Raw genomic sequence first — 21,125 nt, 5'->3', positions numbered from 1 at the left:
GTGGAAGCACTTTAGAAACTGAAAGACCCCACAACTCTGCGGGAACTAAGGAGCCTCCTTGGACTGACTAATTACAGCAGAAAGTTCATTGAGGGCTACGCAGAGATCACCAGACCCCTGATTCATCTCCTGAAGGGGGGGGGGTCAAGTGGGAATGGGGTCCAGAACAAGCCGAGGCAGTAAGACAACTCAAAAGAAGCCTCTCACAAGCGCCCTGCCTAGCTTACCCTGTCAGAAACAAGGAGTTCTTCCTGGAGACAGGGTTCTCTAATACGTGCTTGACGGCAGTATTATACCAAAAGCATGACGAGGTCAATAAAGTAATCTCCTATACGAGCAAAACTTTATCCTCTGTGGAGGAAAAATTCAACGATTGTGAGAAGGCACTCCTGGCAACGGTGTGGGCATTGAAGAATTACCGCCCGTTCATCCATGGGGAACACATCATAGTGGAGACTACACACCAGCCTCTGCAATATCTCCAAAGTGACAGAATCCGGGCCGGAAATGTGAGTAATTCCCGAATTACTTCCTGGATTCTGTCAATGCAAGGCTTCCCTGTGGAGGTCAGATATGGCCAAAACAAGAAGAGTCCCCTCGCGCAAGGTCTGGCTGACTTGCATGATTGTGCCAGAGAAAACTGTCTCGAGGACGAAAGTCTAAAAATCAAGGACAACACGGAGGCATACCTTAATTCCCCACACAAAGTCTTTGAAGAAGACAAGTGTGAGGGAATGCCCACTGTCTATGTGGATGGATGCTCTTACCATGTTGACAACAACGGGGAGAAAGAACTGGTGGCCGGCGTAGGGAATGCATGGGGGAATGAGTCCCCAGAACCCTCCGCTGGATACAAAATTGGTCCCCGAAGTAGTCAGGTGGCAGAATTGATGGCTGTGCATCAAGCCATCCTCACTGCTGTCCAACATCAACTCCACGAACTGGTCATAATCACAGATTCTGATTATGTACGGAACGGGTTCGTGGAGCACCTGGTTAATTGGAAAACCAGAGGCATGTTATGTGCTAACAACAAACCCTTGAAACATGGGAAGTTGATCCAAAACATTGATGATCTGGTCACCTCGAATGAGATGACCATCTATTGGAAAAAGATCAAGGGTCATTCCAAAGTTGAGGGACCAGACAAAACTGGAAATGACTTAGCTGATCAGCTGGCCAAAACCGGGGCCATCCAAGGGGATCTAATTGAGATTGAGTCCCTGTTGGGGGAAATCCAGGTCACTGCTATCACTAGGTCCCAGACAAATGCTCACAATGATCTTTCAATTGCACAATGGAGTAAGGAGACCCCTGATGCTGATTTGATTACCGCTCAGAAGGGGGATCCAATAATTGGTAAATTTTACCAACACATTGAGGACCCTGAGAACTTTCCCCTGACGGATACCGATTACAACGGGAAAGAGGACCTTAGAGTATTGATGAAATGTCCAAAAATGTTTCGGATCCAAGACGGTTTGTTGGTAAGGAAATCCCAAGCTGGCCATGATCAGTGGGTGGTTCCTACCTCCTTCCGAAGCCTGATGTTAAGTCACGCCCATGATGCGGCTACCGCCGGTCATAGGGGGTTTCATACAACACTTGAGATCTTAAGAGAGGTTGCCTACTGGCCACATATGGGCCAGGACCTCAACCAATATTTGAAGGGTTGTCTTGTGTGTGCACAATTTCAGCCAACATCCCTCACACACCGGGAACCTCTCCAAAAGAGGGGAATGACACTGCCATGGTCAGATTTACAAATCGACTTTGTAGGCCCCGTGATTCGCTCCGCTAGGGGGAATAAGTACATGTTGACTGTGACATGCTTGTTTACCAAGTGGGTGGAATGTCTCCCAGCCCCAAACTGCAAGGCAGAAACGGCAGCTGCCTTGATGATTAACCACATCTTTTCCCGTTTGGGTCTACCTCAAAGGATTGAGTCAGACGGAGGTAGCCACTTCACCAGTGAAGTGATGACAAAGATGTAGGAGATACTGGGGGTCAAGAGAAAGCTACACATTGCTTACAGGCCAGCTTCTTCTGGAGCAGCGGAACTCTACAACCGGACAATTGTGAGCATCTTAAAAAAGTTTGTGGCAGATTCTGGGCCAAGTTGGGATATCCGATTACCTCTGGTCCTAATGGCCATCAGATCTACCCCTTCATCTGCAACCAAAATGTCACCATTTGAGTTGATGACTGGACGCAAGATGGTGCTTCCTCAGCATTTGCTCTACAGAACCCAAGAGCAAACGTTGATAAATTCCTCCACAACTCATGAGTATGTGGAGAATTTAAGGAAACACCTTCAGCATGCGTTTGCCTATGCTCAGCGGAATCTAGAAAGATCAGCCGAGAGCATGAAGACCCACTATGATTTAAAAACTACCCGAAAGGAATATAAGGTGGGTGATCGGGCCTATCTATACAATTTCCAAAGGAACCAGGCCAAACAGCGAAAATTCTTGCCTACATGGAAGGGACCATTTGAAATTATAGACAAGATCTCCCCTGTGGCCTACAAGATCCGCATCCCCAAAGGCGGTTTGGCAGAGGGGGAAGACAAGTGGGTCCACATAAACCAGTTGAAGTGTTGCCACCCCAGGCACACTTTGCAGCAACTGGAGGAGTCCTCTGTAATCCCAGAGGGTACCGCTCCAGAGTAATTCAATTCCAACCCTAAAATATCCTACATATAACCTATCAAATTCTGTGTTTCTCAAGTTTATGTGTTCCTGTCACTTAATTAAAAAAAAAATGTAAATGTTCATATCTGTTGAGTTCTAAAATATATATGCCACCCCACTATATCAATGGTGGGGGAGAAATGTCCATGAATAGGTATTGCCGCTTTTCCTTTGTCGTCCTAGGAGAAAGAAAACCTGGAGACTGGCCAGGGAGGACGATCCGGAGACCGGGAGCAGAGACCCAAGGGGCCCGGGGTACCGCCCAATATTCCCATCTGGACCGGCGAGGAGAACCGATCGATCAGTATAGGATGGAGGAAAAGATGCTGAACTGTGCCATTTGCAGAATTGGAAGAAGATTATGCGGACATACCAGTGCGTGGGTCATAACCTTCTGTGCACCCGACTCCCCATCGACTCAAATTCAAAGTGCAGTCGCGTGGGGGGGCTTTGTTGGGTGTCCTGACCCACGTTTGAGATATCATGCTGCAACATTTGGTGCTGTGGGCTTAGAAAATCCAAGATGGCCAAGAAGCCCACATGTACGCCAGAATAGGAAAACTGTGCAGTACTGGCATGGAAAACATCATGATGGCCAGAACTTCCCAGAAAATGCACAGGGAAATGCATGAAGAATAGGCTGCCACCCATTTTTGCCTAGGTTGTGAGCACAGGAGGGCACTGCCTAAAACCACCATTGGGCTACCCACACAGTAGCCTGAAACCATTGTGAATGGCAATGCTGATTGCCAAAAGCAACCTAGAACTGTGGGGAATTCATTTTCTTAAATCCCAAAAATGGTTGCATTACCAGTACTCACCACTATCAGAAAGCCGGCGTTTTAAAACCACCAGACTTTTGTGTAAAACTGAACAAATGAAACAAAACCAGACCAAGGAAAGACTTGCTAAGAGGTGGATACAATGTAAAACTATACTCTGAAATGACTTGAAGGAAGTAATTATTTAATGTGTATGTAAAAATCGTAATAGACTTAAACTGGGGGACAAAAAGTGACATTTAGCTGAAACCTGGCTTAATGAAACTGAATTCTGCCTGACATCTACCCCCACAGGAGTTAAAACCTGCTCAGCCACTCTTCCCCTTGCCAAAAGGAGTTGTCACCTCTCTGATTAGATTAGGGGTGGAGCAGCTACAGTGAGTTGAACAAAGGCCTGTCATGGGCCCAGGCAGATGGTTTATTGGGGGGATCGTAAATGGCTTCCTTTTGAACAAAGCCCTTCCTTCACTCAGGCAGAAATTATATTGGGGGCATCGTAAAGGTGGCTTCCTCTTGGCAGAAACGGGGAGGGGCAGCCCCCTCTGAGGACAGGCTGAGCTTAAAGAAAGTGGATAGACTGGTTTCTCCACCATGTGACCTGGGAAGACACATCCCTGTTGGCCAGAATATGATTTTAAGAAAGATGTATAACTCATGGTGCAGACTTGTCAAAATTAGCTAAATGATACCATAATTCTTGTGATTTTTCTGCCCACATTTTAAGAGGTTTTAGGACCCAGTGGTATGATCTGGGGGTTGCTAGCGGAAAATAGGGTTTCACTCCAAATGTCTGCATGTTAAAAATCTGACACTTCATCAATTAATGTCCACACTCCTTGCGCACATGTGTGTAAATTTGGGTAAATGTCCGATATTGCAAAACCAGTTAAAAAGTGCAAAATGTTGCCATTTCTGAATGCAAGCCCCCAGGAAGAGCAGAGTTTGAACAGAGTATACCTCATGTGATATGTGATGGGTGCATGTAAATTTAAACAACTGTGTATCTGTGCAATATGTATTTGAATCAAATATAGATTTGTGGGCAAACTGACCAGGAGAGGATCCTCTGACCCATAAAACCTACAGCATCACTCTGACTCATATTTCCTTCCCCCAATCATGGGAGAGGGGAGAATTGGGCCAATGACAAGTAGAGAGGGGCAGGCTTTGCTAGGCCCAGGCACACACCCATTTTCAAAACACATAAAAAGAGACTGCTGGGACAGGTAGAGACATTCAATTCCATTTGCTGAGGAGCATGCTGACCGACGACTTCACATCCAGAGATCCAGACTTCAAATCCATCAATCTCCAAAGACCAGAACTTTACTTCAGAACTTAAAGCAAGGGTCTAAACCCACAAACTGAGAACTCTTCTCAGCAGGCCTCAGCATCCTCAAAATCATTTGCAGACTATTCACAGCCGGGCTGAGCTGTTGATTCTGGCCTGAAACCCTGCGCCAGAAAGATCCATAAGCAGTGCTGTACCCAGAGAAAGCAGAGCAGTATCCAGAACCAGAGGCCAGAGATCCAGAGTGACCCAGACCGCTGTTAGCAGAACCAGAGAGCTGACCCAGATCACTGTGAAGTGCCGAGACCAGAACCGGAGTCCAGTCCAAAACCTGACCAGATCTGTGGCGAGGCCTATTTCAAAAATATATTGTGAGTACCTAGCAGAACTGTGCAGAACCAATCTCTTAGTTAAAATAATCTAATCCAAACTATTTTAATCTAACCAGAACTGCCTCCTAGAAGTTGTCACTTGTCATTTTGTAAAGCTGCACCACTGTCACTTGTCAATTCTGCAGCTGCATAGCTGTCACTTGTCATTTTGAGTTTACTTAAAATCCGAAAAACTACCTTTATTTAATCGTCCGTATCTCTGAAACCGTTTGGGCTACTTTCCTCTGAAAGCTTAGAATCTAAGCTCTCCAACAAGCCTAGAACCGACTTCCTACTCCTTATACTTTCTCCGCAATCACGATTCACGCATTCACGAATTTTGCCGCGATTTGCGATTTGGCCCGATTTCTTTACTTGTAAAAAGATAGCTGCTTTTGCCTGAACTGCTAAAATTCGTTTGCATCTTAAGAACCATCCCTGAATCATTGCTAAAGTGAGCCTGAACTCATCCCAAGTAGCTACCACTCCCCCTGAACCTCCTAAAGGGAATTAAAACCATTTTCAGCATATTTCTCACTTCATTGCCATCACCTTTTAAAAGCATTTTGGGCCTGTGTTTCAAACTTCTATCTGTGGTCTAAGCTTGCTGGGGTGAACTGAATTATATTTGATTGCATTCCTGAGAACTGTGTGCTCCTCTTTCCATTTTCTTCCATTTCTTACATTGCATAGGGGAGGGGGTTGAATTGCCAGAGAAAAAGTGATTATATTATCTTTTGCTAAAATCATATTTCTGTTCTGCGTTTTATTCCTCACTGCTTTTCCCTTGAAATCATAAAAGTATTTTTGCTACTTTATCCATCCTATACTAACTCCTCATTGATTATAAAGAAGTGTGCTAGTGCCAGATTACCCATTGTTGATCAACATCATATGTCTAAGTGTACTATCAGATATTAATTTATTATAAAGTGTGATATATATATATTGTTTAAATTCTCAAATAAACCTTTTAAACTTGCAAAACAGAACTACTTCTTGGCTCAGTGGGGTCAGGGGGATTCTAAGAGAGGGGTGTTATATAGGGGTAGTCATCCAGAACTCATGAACTGGACATAAAGATATATTAATAGGGGTTCCCATTCAGTATCCCAGACTAGGCATTGACTTAGCTGTAGTGTTGAATTGAATCCTCTTACAACATCTTCCCTCCCTCCTGCTCCAGTACCCCAGTGAGAGCCACCTGCAAGTGTGTCCCAATTGATGTAATAAACCCTCGTACATCTTCCCTCCCTCCTGCTCCAGTACCCTAGTGAGGGCCACCTGCAAGTGTGTCCCAATTGGTGTAATAAACCCTCGTACATCTTCCCTCCCTCCTGCTCCAGTACCCCAGTGAGGGCCACCTGCAAGTGTGTCCCAATTGGTGTAATAAACCACCCTAGTTCCTCTTCCCTCCCTCCTGCTCCAGTACCCTGTGCGCTTTGTAGTGTCTGGCTGGCAATGTAGCACATCTACAAAACTGTTATAAAATTAAAAATTAAAAAACAAAGCTACGGCCCAGTTTTGTGCAGGACAATATTCAACGAGGTAGCCAACATGGCAGAGGTATATAAAACCACCTTACGTTACATTACCTAAGCACCACCCCTGGCACACTGGCATTGGGCAGATTGTGCCTGCCTAAGCACACATGAAGCACAAATGGCTTGCGAAAGACATGGCTTCGACATGGCTATGCATCGGCCCTGGCATAAGCGCAAGCTTATGGCATAAGCACAAGCACATCGTGAGCAGCTCCTGGCCGGGCCCCCAGTATAGGGTTATTTCACTATGTTCTCCACAGAAATATCGGTCAAAGAAATATGGCTTTTTGGGGGATGGCGATTAAGGTATTTCGCTGCTTGCTACAACAATATAAATCCTAACTAGTCTCCAGCTCCCTCTTTGCACTTACATTATGCAGGTCAGACTATCATTAAAACAACTGTCATAGTTAAATATCTTTTGACATCATTATTTTTTAGTTTAAAGGTTTAATTAGATGAATTGGGTATACAAGGCATAAAGTACATTCAAGAGATGTTTATGATATATGGCATATTCAGGGAAAATGCATAAACAACAATAGAAACTCCATGCACATATAAGCCAAGTATACGCATGTACTATTATATGAATGAGATAGGAGCTTTAAAATAAGGTGGGGGACAAAACAATTATGAACAAAGCACACGTCTGTGTTTCTTCTGTGTTGCTGTCCGAGGTGAGGCCTCCCTCTTCGCTTTCCGTAAAGCAATGAAAACCATCCTCTTCTCATAAGGTCCCTCGTAGCAGCATGAATACTAACCATATGACCCACTGCTCAAGCTGTAAAGACCAATCGCATAAGCTGTAATGATAACTATGGCCTTCATTACAACACCGGCGGTAACCAATGGTGCTATTAGCACCATGGTTGCTGCCGGTATTGTAACGAGTCCGCCATGGTGCAATGGGGAATTACCAACCCATTCCAAGGTTGGCGGGGAGGTAATTCCCCATGCACCATTGGCCCTTCCCCATTCCCATTTTTGACCCATAGGGCTCAATGGGAATGGGGAAGGCGGTAATTACAGTACCGCAAATTGCGGTACTGTAATTACTTCCAAGATCCCTTTGCGGGTCCCTACTTTAACAGCTGGTCCAGACCAGCCGTTAAGGTCGAGAGCCGCAAAGGGACCTCGCAATTAGGCGCTAAGGGGTTAACGGCGCCACAGCCTTTTACGGCACCGTTAACCCCTTTGCGCCAGGGTCGTAATGAGGCCCTATGTCTGTATTTATCTATATGTGCCAACGACTGCTACCACGCCTGTACCTCTGTAACTAAGCTCATGCAAGTAACAGCGCCTCAATGCCCTTGGGCTGTTTGCACGCTATATAAATATAAATAAATAAATAGATAACTGTCACCTTGCTTTTGACATCACTTACGCATTTAGCTTAGAACTATTAAGACAAAGGTGAAACATACTGGAATTGTCAAGTATTGGTTTCTTTGCATTTTGCTGTATTTGCTTTCTCTATTCCATTGTAAATGCAGGATTGCAAATACAAAGAAAACAGCCAGGTGGAGAAGTTACTCCCACCTTCCACTGGAGAACTTGAGAGCGCTGGAGGCGCCCTCTGCAATGCGTTGGACCTACTATCCTTGTATCGAACCGATGGAACCGGGGGCGCAAGAAGGAGAGAAGCAGAAAGAGTGAAAGAGGGGGGTGGTAGCAGTAGTGGGAACCAGTAGGTATGGCGAGGGAGCAAGAAAGGGGCGTAAAGATGGAGCTCAACATATGTCATGGCAATTACTGTGGAGAACCATGAAGTGAAACCAGAGCACCCGCGGTTGGATAATTCTCGAGTTTGTCTTAATTTAACTTTCAAACATTCTGTATAAAAATGTATTTTTATCAGATCAGAAACGCTGCAGTAATGCAGCTTATACACACCAGAGCACCACCCCAAAATGTGGATCATTCCTTCTACGTCCACCGATTCGGGATCCACCCATGAACCCCTCAAGCACAACAAGGTGGAGTCAATCAGTCCTCACTAATGAGGAGTTTGGTTCAAGACTAACAAGCCTTTTGTAAAAAGGGCACGGATCCCCTACCAGACATTTATCTCTCACTACCAATCACCAAGAAAGCGTTGGCAAAGAGACACTCACCTAAACCTGCCAAGGAGCCGGGAGAGAAGGCCTGAGAGGCCTCTCAACCCAAAGCCCTACTCTATGGAGCAAACCACCAGCGGGACCCAGAAACCAAGATTAGGAAGGGCATCAAAGCAGATGTTTCTAAACACGACTTTCACAAAGGTGTTCACAACTTGAAATTGCAAGCTAGACCCTGCACGTCATAGGATCCGTGTGAGATGGCGCAAAAATAACAAAATATGGGTTGCGAATGCACATCTCCCTTCAACCTACTGCAAATGTTGTCGGCAAATATATGTATCGGTTGTCCAATGGGTCAAGAACAAGCTTGCTGAAGACTGGAGTTTCTTTTTCAATTTCATACAGGATTTCCGGACAGCCTGCCTTCCAATCCTTGTCAAGTGTAACCTGTGGAAAGAAAAGAGAAGGCGTTAAGTGTACTATCCGACATTAAACATGGACATCCTTACGAATAAGCAATGACTTTCGTATTCTACCATGGCTCTTCAATTGTTTTGGACTACAACCCCCATGATCCTTCACCATTGACTCTGCTGGCTGGGCTGCAAACCATCTGTAGAGCCAAAGGTTGAAGATCATTGTTCAAAGCCCAGCAGAGGGCTTAACACCCGAGCATTCCCCTTATTGTCTAATTGGCAGATTAACATAGTGTTGTGCTTTTAAAATTCAGACTATTTAATATTCATTCAATGGGTTTCCACATACGCTGTATTCACAAGGCAATAGTCTCTGGTGACAACCTTAACTTCTTTCTGAAAAAGGTGAGTATGTAGCTGCAAAAATACTGACAATTGCTGGATGTAAAGATTTAAATCATTCATGAAAGATTTAAATCAATCATAAATAATGGATTCTCATGTCGGCAGCTTCCATTCCATGGTTTCCTATCTCGTTTGTGCCATTACAGAGGGAGGCAAATCAACCTCGACCCTCCTGCAAAGATAGCTGTCCTGACCATACTACAATACCGCTTCCCTGGTTTACAGCAATACAAGCAACCTCAGGCGTGTTTCAGCCTTATTTGGCTTCACCAGTGCGGTGCAGCTTGAGTGTTTCAGTACAGAGAGCGCAGGAACTACTTGCCACTTGAGGGGACCAACTAAAACACCAAAAATGATGGATGGGTGTCAGACATATAAGAGTGACTTTGCTTTTTTTATATGCAGATGTATGCCTGGCGTCTATTCATGCCTTGACAATGGACCCTTTGTCGTATCCTTCAGGAACACTTGGACCCCAGCTTGTACCCAAGTGTTCACATGTTCATTTAATATTTGCTAGTTGAATTGATCAGAGAGAAATGCCCTCGAGCTTTTTAAGTCAGAGATTCACACTGGCATCTTTTCTGGTTGCATTCAGTGGTTTACCTAGAACTCTTATGCTTGACAAAGAAGCCTGAAAGAAGGTGTTTTGCACCTCAAAAACAATGTCTGGTGCCCCAAAAGCCTGCAGAACTCCCTACCACTCGAATCCCTGGGAAGATTGCTGACGCGGGTAATAGGGAAGTTCTACCAGCCTTCAGAGAGAAGGTCCACCCTACCCAGATAGTAGGCTCATTCTAGCTCTGTGGAGCAGCCGCGTGGTGGCATGAGGCAATGATCAGTGATTATTGGGTGCCACCTCTAACACAGTATCCCTACCTCTTCACCTGCTGTCTCTGCCCCTAAAATATGATTAATCTCCTCCATCAGTCCAGGGGGGGTAAAATAAATATATGATGAGCAAGAGCAAAACATTCAACCTGAGCATTGGAAGTCACCCAGTGCTTAGGACTTAACTTGTAAGCAAAACTGAGGAGTGATGGCTAGAAGGTCTCGGATGGATCATTACCACTGGCATTGCTGGGAGCATGCCTTTATAAAAACTCTGAGTTTAAGCTCGGTGTTCCAGCAACTGCCGTTCCTCCTGACCTATTGTCACTCTGAACCAAATCCTGATTATTTGGCTTTCTTGTTACTCTTTGCTCGTGATTAAATGAACAGCTCCACTCCTTTTCATCTTGAAGGACAATTTGCAGACCCCATGTGTTCTGAAGCCTGACTTGCATACTACCTGTTTGAAGCATGAAGCCTGGCTGGCAAACTCCATGTATCCAGCTTGAATCCCAGCTTGCAAGCTCTCTTGTCCTAGCTTGGAGCCTGGCCTGCAAGCTCTCTTCTCCCAGCGTGATGCCTGGCTTGCAAGCTGTCTTGTCCCAGCTTGGAGCCTGGCTTGCAAGCTCTCTTCTCCCAGCTCGATGCCTGGCTTGCAAGCTCTCTTGCCCTAGCTTGATGCCTGGCTTGCAAGCTCTCTTGTCCCAGCTTGGAGCCTGGCTTGCAAGCTCTCTTCTCCCAGCTTGATGCCTGGCTTTCAAGCTCTATTCTCCGACCTTGATATCTGGCTAACAAGCTCTCTTGACCCAGCTTGGAGCCTGGCTTGCAAGCAGCTCTCTTGTCCCAGATTGATGCTTGGTTTACAAGCTCTCCTGTCCTAGCTTGGAGCCTGGCCTGCAAGCTCTCTTGTCCCAGCTTGATGCCTGGCTTGCAAGCTCTCTTGTCCCAGCTTGGAGCCTGGCTTGCAAGCTCTCTTCTCCCAGCTTGTAGCCTGGCTTGCAAGCTCTCTTCTCCCAGCTTGATGCCTGGCTTGCAAGCTCTAATCTCCGACCTAGACACCTGGCTGGCAAGCTCTCTTGTCCCAGCTTGAAGTCTGGCTTGCAAGCTCTCTTCTCCCAGCTTGAAGTCTGGCTTGCAAGCTCCATGTACCTATCTTGAAGCGTTTGCAGATTTCTTGTGTTGTGTTGATCCCTGTGTGTTCTCTAGTCTGTGATGCAGCACCACTTTCATGTTTTCTGGTTGTAGGGATTGTAACCGAATTCTGTTCCCTGTTGCTATTAGGAACACCCAAGCTCCAGTAGCCTTCCGGTTTCCCATGGCTGTTATGAATATCCTAGCTCCAGATAGGATTGCTGTCAGTTTCAAGTGTAATTTCATGTATTTGTGTTGGCCCCACAATCTAGTGTAATGTTCCTAGGTCATTTGCGCTAGTTCTAGAGGGCCAGTTAGTAGGCACTTTATAGTGCCTTGCGCACACAGAAACAACCTTAGCTCTCTTTCCCCACAGAGGTGCTGGGTCACTGTGTAAGAGCAATGTCTGCAGTATGATTTGGTGATCTTTCTGCATGCTCATAGTGTGGTCTCATTCATGCAGCCAACAACATGTCTTACATGCCTTTGATAGCTCTGCCTTTTACCTGTTTGATTGTCTTTTGCCTGGGCGCTCATGCCCTGCTTTGTTTCTTGGCTTCTGTTGATCCCTTGAGATTTTATGATAAACCCCCTTTGCATTTAGGGCCTGGTTTGCACATTTTAACATGAGAAAGTCCCATTGAAAAGATTTTAGTAAATCAGGCCCTTAATCTGAAGAATAGGTTGATGACTGGAAGGCTGACATTATTATAATTATAATTATAATAATTGTTTTGTTATAACGTGCTTAAAACCAAAAAGGTTTCTAAGCGCTGACCAACGATTCGAACCTGTGGTACTCTCTTGCTTCCAAGAGGTGTGCATTCCCACTGCACTATACTACCCGTGCGTGCCTCTGAAAGTAAACTGGCCCACATTGTACCACTGCACTAGAAGCAAATGATGTTGATAGAAACTGGATTCTCCCTTATATTGTCTACTGTGTAGTGCAGTGATACAGTCGGTTTGTGTGTTTAGTTTCATTTGGATGTAATGTAGGGATTCTAGTCAATTTAATGAATGTTTTGTTATTTTTGCAAAAGTTGATCTAGAGTGGCAAATATCCATTGTAAAATGTCTGCATAAGGTCTATTGCTCGTCTACAAGGCGCTATAAATGATTACTGTAATGGTTACAAAAGTGAGGCGTAATACGCCTCCTGGGAGGGATCATTTCCTCATTGTGTTTTGTTTGTTTGTTTGTTTGTTTGTTTATTTATTTGTATGGCGCTCCAAACCCAGAGGTAGAAGGGCGCTTAAGAACGTGGTTACAGCGTTGAGAAGTATCTTTGTGTTGCATACTTCGTACAAGTTTAGAATATATACATATATATACAGTGATCAATAAACAGAGCATGTGGGATTGATAAATGCATGGAATCAACTTCCATCGGGAGCCCAGGAGGTGGATCAGTAGCAATACTAAACAAGAAAGTATGATTGGCAGGGATGATAATCATGAGAAGCTTGGAGCTATTCGGCTCATACCTGGATGGAGTCTAATTGGCTGATTACCAATGACACGTCTACAATAAAGCCCACTAGGCCCAAACATGTGTTTTATAATTTAGTCTGTCATTTTTCTTTCCCAGCAGAGAGCCTTTCTGCTCTTTTGTAGAAGACACACCAACTATTATCAGTAGTTGCACTCTGACAGCTGAAGGCTATGCTGTTCAAACCTGTATATATGCCTTATATTTACAAAAGCTTTAGTGGTAGGGTGACTATTGTGGGCGCGAAAAAAGGAAATGTGTTCTAGACCCGGCACGCATACGTTATTTAGTGATTCAGTCCTACAGCACTCACAGTCATATATGACAGTTATAAAGTTCTGTGGTCATTCTTAAGTTCCCAAAATGCTCCTTGATATGCAAAGCATCCAGAACCTCATTCGTTTTATCAGTGCGACTCCCCATTCTCACTTGAGTTCTTTCATACACCCACACATACACTGTGTTAAGCAATCACTTTCATGTTCAAATACATATGGCAAGCCTTTTTTTTAAATATTGAAAAAATGAGGATTTACCCTCCAGAAAGTTGAGGTTATAAATTATGCATCATTTTACAAGATGAAACTAATGCTGATGCTTATGTCAATTACAGCGTCCCCACATGTGGGCAATAAAATATGCTTATGAGCAAGCACTATTTCCCCTCTCCTGCCCCACATTTAAGAGGTCTGTGCCACCCAAAAGGAACACGCATGGAAAGGATTGTACAGAAGTGAAAATGGCAAAAGAGAAAATCTAAATGCGCAATTGCATAAAGAAGCCCTTGAAATGATACTCAAAGCGATGGAAGGGCGAGAGAGAAAAGCACAGGGTGCCAGTGGTACACACTCTGTTACACAGCTGTAAAGAAGAACAGTCTAAAGTGTCCTGTGAGTATTCAGCCATCTTTACAGAAGCTTCCCAGTACTAAGCGGGCAAATGGCAGCCCTGCTGGGTCAGCTGCACGCTCAGGAGGACAACTGCAAAGTATGCAACACAGCGCGTAAGTCCACAAGTCCTAAAATGTCCCAATGTACTGTGCAGTCTAACCAAGGAGTTAACGAAGCGTTTAAATTACCACGAGCTGGCAAGCCCCATAGCCTAAACCTCAACTACAAATATAGTGTTGTGCTGGAAAGCCCAACCCACTTTTCACTTTCACTCTTGGGGTGTTGGGTATTTTGGACGATAGCACAAACAGCAATGATGCAAGCAGTATGTACTGCGCCATTATCCATGAAAGCAGCCTGCACTTGACACAGCTGCGAGGAATGCTCTTGCCTCCCACCCATGAATGCTCAGGGTCGCCCTTATCCAATGGTCCACCTTGAGAATGGACTGTCAAAGGTTCCAAGCACCTTCTCTGCCTTTACTCCACTGGAGTGTATATGCCCATGCAGAGTTTCCAAATGTAACTTGTGACTTCACCATCTTTAAATGCTGCTCCAGCCCAAGGGGTTGGAGGTAGATGGGCTGCAGCCGGTGGTAATTTGCCACCTGATAACACAAGAGCTGTAACGTCTCATTAAAACCACAAGGAGCTGTTGTGTTTTTGTTTAAAATGGTTATATGTGATTTTATCGACTGACAATTCAGAGTGGTACATTTCATCACGACCCCAAAAAACGAAAAACAACAAATTCTTTTTTTTTATTTGGGTCTCCCCATACCCCCCAATGTGTTATCCTTATAATGCCACCCCATCCCCATCCTGACCCATTGTAAACCCTTACCCCACTACCCTATATAAATGTATTTAACATTTTCGGTTAAATGGTTTTTGGTGAAATTTACCGCTCTGAATTATTTTCAGTAAATTCACTGGGTACCGTTTAAGATGTGACCGTACCACCTGCACATAATTCATATGTAAACTTTACCATTTGACAAGACCACATGTAGGAATTGATAGTTATGGTGCCTGAGACATACATATTACAGAGCAGTCTAGGTACTTCTCATGAGGTGACAGTGGACAACTCAGGAGAAATCAGACATTCGCTTTGAGGCCAAAGTTCCTCAGTCCAACCCTCCCTCACTTGCATCCAGCTGGCAGACAGCTCATGTCCTCTTAAAGTTGGTTCTCTTAGCTAACGGAAAGTAGGCAATTGACCTCCACAAGTAACTCCAGTGCACTCAAGAGTAGAGCATCCTGTCTTCTAGAGATCCTGGGCAGCAGTGATCAGCGGACACTCTTTCAACTAACATGTCTTAGAAGTTCACAGGTTTGCATTAATACAGTGGAAGCAATAACCTTGTGTTCCCTTCAGCCTGAAAACGTCCTTATGCTGTTATGGAGCCAATCTGGGACACAATGGTGGTAAGGGAGAAGTTTTGCAAAGGGGGCAGAGTCTGGTGAAGGGGCGGAATAGGGTGAAGGTGCAGAGTCTGGCAAAGAGGGAGTAAAGTTGGCGGGCGCATGCACTTATTTGGGCCTAGGGCAGCAGTAGGTTGATGCATTGTAGCAAATAGTCATTCTAAAATGGCTGCCCACAAAGGTGAATTTGATGGCTCATGAGACTAATCTACCAATTAACATGAATTACCAGTGGAAATTCTGCTATATCTGGTTACCGTTACCACCGCTGGTACTGGTATAAATATGCTGAATTATGAGCAGTCCTGAGGAAGTTTTCGCCCCCATTCATAGAGTTTCATAGGACTCTATTGGTGTTTCAGAGAATTATTGCCTGCAGTAACCAGTTTTTTAAAGAAGAAACCTCCCACCAAGTGCTTGAGGTTTTTCCTACAAGCTCCCTGCACACTCGGAATATAGCGGTGTAGTAAAAGTGGTGATAACTCCATTACTGCCAATTCTTTACGTCAATGCAATGCTAGCAATACAGCGCGTAGTCTTCTGCTATTGTGAAATGTTCCACAGGTGATTACTGCAATGTTTACAGAAAATGATGCCTGCTGCCCCTCCTTTAACCCCTACCTCTTTGTTCAGCTACCCCCTCCTGCAAATTGCTCAGCACCTCTCCTGTGCATATATTGTTGCAGGTCTGATCTCACCTCCCTCTTGCCTTTTGGAAATCATCCAGGCTGGTCGTTTCCTCGGAAGTCGTCTGACACGTGCTTGCTAAATAGGCTATATGTGCCCTGCTTGAGATGTTGCATCCTGAACTGGATGCAACAGTTATTTTCTTAAAAACGACACAACTTCCATTCTTCTAATGGTTAAATCTTCTGCACCCAACAGTGGATCAGCTCTTTGGAAACATTGCGCTCACGTCCGATGACCTCAATGCATGCATGCAATGGGCACAGCATGCTTTGTTATTTTGTAAGACTTTCCACTACATGCCCCATCCCATATGCCCCGCAGATTTTTTTTCCGCTCATTGCCCTTCCCACATGAATAGGAGAAAGGTTTTCTCAGAGCAGGTGCCTTCAAGAGAGCTAAACATTCCCTGTGCCTCGCTGTCAAGGATCGTGACTCGCTGGCGCTACATGCCCAGTAACCTTTTGATCGGATGTGGGTTCCAAGACCAGTCACCATCCATGTTGCAGGATGTGGAATGTTGGGACAGAAGCAAGACCCCTACTCCAGACCTCCACGGATGGTCACGTGGGTTCTTTTGAGGAATCAGCTCCCTGCACCAAGTGATCCGGTCACACACTTTTGTCGTGGTGCAAGGACGGTGCAGATGTTGTGGTGTGTGATCACTTATGTTGTTGTTGCAGCTGGTACAGCAACTTTGGACTGGATTCCTTTTGTCGTGGTACAAGGACAGTGCAGATGTTGTGGTGTGTGATCACTTATGTTGATGTTGCAGCTGGTACAGAAACTTTGGACTGGATCCCGAGGGACAACAGTATGAAGGAGCTGGGAGCCGGTGTTAGATCAACGTCCGTGGGCAGGCCAGTGCCAATGCAGAAGGAAAAGCTCAAGGAAGGCAGGTGTCCCAATAAAAGGACGGTGGGGTTGTAAAGGCAAGAGTGAGGGAAACAGAACACCAGGTGTGGAAGAGCTAAATAGCATTGGCAGGACAGGACTGGTTAGATAAGAAGTGTGAAAAGAGGGAAGATAGGTTGCCGAAACACAGCGTCAGACTCGGATGAGTTTAAGATGCATGGGCCCTTTCGCTCAAACTGAGTGTAGAACAAAGGACCTCACAGAAGTCCTGTGGCACTCTCTCAAGATCCCGATGCGAGACGTGAAGCACAGACTTTCCGCTAAGAGGCATTAAGAGCGCGGGGAGCCAGCCAACAAGACGGCAGCCCAACGCTCTCCTCACAGACTACGGGCTTTGCATAGACTTACCAACTTATGCAGCACACAGGTGAGATCAGATGGGACTATACATATTCATGCTTATAATGTTAAGATAGCTTCGATATAGCTAGATGCAGACACTGTGCACGTAAAGAGAATAAATACTGGTAACCACATCATCACGCCTGCGTGTGATCCTTACTCAGACCACAACACTGAAGTTATCCCTGCCTCACACTAGTCAATGCCTGGAGTGCGCACTGTGCATGTCCAGAAACCAGTCACATGTCCCCCACGCATGCGCAGTGGGGACAACATAGCCTGCCTGGGCCTTGATTCAAGCGAGCACCTGTCTCTGCCTCTCCAATGACCAGTGAACTTCCAGCGGGGATAAAACCTCCAAAGCCCATATGATTGTGAGGTTGCTGAGCTGTGTGTGTGGAACACTGACACTCCCTCCCATACAGACTGCTCAGTTTGTCCATGATCATCCTGACATGTCCTCCTTCCACGTCAAAGGTAGTAAGACCAGGCCAGCAGGTGCAGGACCGGGAGCGGGAGAAAGTCCTGCACTAGTGTCCCTGAATGCCACCAGGGAAAGGGAGGCAAGCTATGATCCAGCAAGTCACATGCGGCGGGGTTAGGTCATTGCAGGCCTGCAGCACTCCTCTCCCATGCCATCTTTCCGTTAGTTATGCCTGGGTCCAGGTTGGCCGCCTGCTCCTAATGTCAATGTTGTTGGGTTTGCCAATGATTGCTTTTACTTCCATTTCTGGACACGACTGATATATAATTTTGATGGAACAGTATTGCCTTTTTTTCAGCCGGACACGTTAAGATAGTGGGCATCATTACGACCCAGGCGGAATGGGTTTAACGGCACCGGTAAAGGTGCCGGCGCCGTTAAACCCATTCCGCCCTATTACGAGGTCCCATTGCAGGACCCGCTCTGGACGTCTGGTCAGACCAGACGTCCTTTGCGGGTCCAGCGAGGGGACCAGGGAGCTAACAACGGGCCCGTTATGAACGGGCCCGTTGTTGGCTCCCTCCCCATTCCCATTGAGCCCTATGGGGGCTCAATGGGGATGGGTACATTGAATGAGGAATTACCGGGTCCTTCCTCCAAACTCGTAATGAGGCCCAGTAGTGACTACTAGCCCTTTGGACAGAGCATTGGCTGTGCAGTCCCTGAGGCAGAGAAGTCATTTGCATGCCTGAAGCAGCAAGGGCATTACACATGCATTGATACTGGCAGGGAAATGTAAAAGTCTTATCCAGGGAACATACTCCGCCATGCCAGCATCCCGCAATGTTGTTGGCCTAGCTCGCTGTGCCCCATGGCACTCTCACTCTGTGCATGCCTGTGGATCTTTCTTCTGCTGGTAGCTCTCTCCCCCTGCAGTTATTTTGGGGAGAGTGGCTTCAAGCACTGAGTAGTTTTGAAAAGTTCATTTGAATGCTAGCAATTGGGGTACCACAATGCTGTCTCATAGAGCCCAGGGAACATGGACAGCAGGCACCAATCGATGTGAAACATTGTTTTAACTGTGCCTGATGCCCATGGCAAAGGTTCCTTTTTGGGGGGGTTGAAAGCTCTTAAAGGGGCACCAAGATTCTAAACGAATCATGGGTGCGCCCTCAAGGGCTGGGGAATGTTTTCAGTGGAGGGTCCTAAAGTTATCCTCAAATGAACACGAGCAACTGCGCGTAGCGAGTGAGCCAGAATAATTAAGGCAGGTTCGGAGGGGGGGGGGGGGGACCCCGACAGAGCATTTGTTTTGGATTTCATGTGGTTAAAGTATACGTTGTTTATAGCAATGCCTCGGAAATAGTGTGCATTACATAATGAACTAGACTTTCATAATAAACGAACCTGACACTATATAAATCATAATAGGAACATGTTGAGGAAAAATAGCATGGCTTTAGCTTGCTGTTCCCCACCCAGCATGCAGGGTCCCAGTAGCACCAGGCAAAGCAATGTGAGCCGAAACAAATCTCCCTTTCGTTTAAAATCCATAGCCATTATTTCGGACAGCACTGCATCATTGTGGACCCTTCTCATATCTCACCACAAACCATTTGCGTAGCTGGATAGTATGTTCCAGTTCATTATGGAAATACAATTCTAAATTCCTGACTTTGGAACTGTGGCCCCATTTCTTTCACTAGTGCCATTGATAACTGAATGGTGATACAATGCTGTGCCTTTATGATGATCAGCACTGTTGCCAATACGCCCTTGTGAGATGGATGTCTCTGGCCACTTTCAGGCTGTGCACACTAAGTGCAATGGTACACCACTCTCTCCATTTGACGTAAGCACAGTCGAGTTGTAGACTCTCTCTGCCATGGAATTGCCCCTCAAGATCACGGTTTCATGCCATGCATTTAGGATACTTTGTTTGGCTTCTGCATGCGGGTCTTGCTTGCCTCTAGTAAAGAGTCCGGCTCTACAGCAGTTACTTCCTTTCTTGGCCGCGTCACTTCCTTCACATGCCCTGTCATCGTCTCTTACTTCATGTTATCTCTATTTATACATAAAAGAGGAATGTGTGGATATGTGTGTGGGCGTGCGTCTGTTCGAAATGTGCAGCATACTTCCCAACATGCTATGAACCTGAAATTTGGCATGTGTCTAGATTCCATGGTGTGGACTGTGTACAAAGTATACAATGTACGTTTTTATTTATTTATTTTATGTTGGCGTTTATTTCAGCGCACAAAGCCCTGAGGCATCTAGGCGCTAGTTAAAGAAAGTGCATGGTACACTAGTGCAAGTATACATATATAGTTCCAAGCATGAAAAAAGGTGTGTGTACACAGGCTAGCAAGCCTCATCTCATGTTACAGGAGGCTACAACAGGCACCATATAGGTCAAATGGGTATGATTACACAGACTGGCAAAACCTCACCTCATGTTACGGGGGCTACATCAGGCAGCATATGGGTTGGATAGGTGTGAATGTACAGACTGGCAAAACCTCACCTCATGTTACGGGGGGCTACATCAGGCAGCATATGGGTTGGATAGGTGTGAATATACAGACTGGCAAAACCTCACCTCATGTTACGGGGGCTACATCAGGCAGCATATGGGTTCGATAGGTGTGAATATACAGACTGGCAAAACCTCACCTCATGTTACGGGGGCTACATCAGGCAGCATATGGGTCGGATAGACGTAAATATACAGACTGGCAAAACCTCACCTCATGTTACGGGGGGCTACATCAGGCACATATGCTATACCGTGCTAATCATACAAGTCAATAACGGCGCAATCAAATACAGGGGGGCAAGTGTGGTGGAGGGGGGATGAGGATGGGATGGGGGAGGGTGGGACAATGCACCAGCAAAACAAGAATGATAGGGAGAAGAGGGGAGTGCAAGAATAGAGGGGGTGGGGGTAAGGTGGGAAGGAGAGGGGAAGAAGAGAAACAGGCGGGGGTAGAGGGAGCAATGAGACACTTCTAAATTCGGTTTCAGGCAATACAAGGAGCAAACACACACAGCAATTGGGCACTGCTAAATGAATGTAGGTCCAGATGGGTGGAATGAGAGTAGGAACTCCCGGGTGCGAGGGCAGAGGATCGATTTAGTTCGTGGGGCGTTGGACGCCTTAGAGAAATGTAGAAGCTTCGTGAGTCAATATGTCCGGCAAGTGTGGAGGTCTCTTCGGCCTCCGCATGAACGATAGGGGGGGTGGGAGCCAACCCCACACCCGGCCAGGCAATGGACAAGGGACAGACAGGGCCGTAGAAAGTGGGTATTTGATGAGGGGGCTGGCTAAAGCCTGCCGGTCCCCGATAGGATAGATATAAGCAGCACGGTCTAATCCCATTGAGGAGGCGAGATGGGAGGAGGACTCAGGGCCTTCTCAAAA

The 21,125-nt window shown here is 45.9% G+C and overlaps 1 protein-coding gene across 2 annotated transcripts in view; it reads right to left on the bottom strand.

Moving 5' to 3' along the window:
* The window catches only part of PLXNC1 (plexin C1), a 1,076,103-nt gene that overhangs the window by 901,842 nt on the left and 153,136 nt on the right, over nucleotides 1-21,125 (bottom strand). For both annotated transcript variants that reach the window (XM_069629799.1, XM_069629800.1), the window contains exon 3: nucleotides 9,057-9,191. In XM_069629799.1, coding sequence (XP_069485900.1) covers nucleotides 9,057-9,191 — 135 coding nt within the window. The remainder of the gene's footprint in view (nucleotides 1-9,056; nucleotides 9,192-21,125) is intronic.

Source organism: Ambystoma mexicanum, chromosome 12 (genome assembly GCF_040938575.1).
Source record: "Ambystoma mexicanum isolate Mex_15411 chromosome 12, UKY_AmexF1_1, whole genome shotgun sequence".
NCBI classification, from domain to species: Eukaryota; Metazoa; Chordata; class Amphibia; order Caudata; family Ambystomatidae; genus Ambystoma; species Ambystoma mexicanum.
This window is presented reverse-complemented; position numbering and strand designations above follow the sequence as displayed.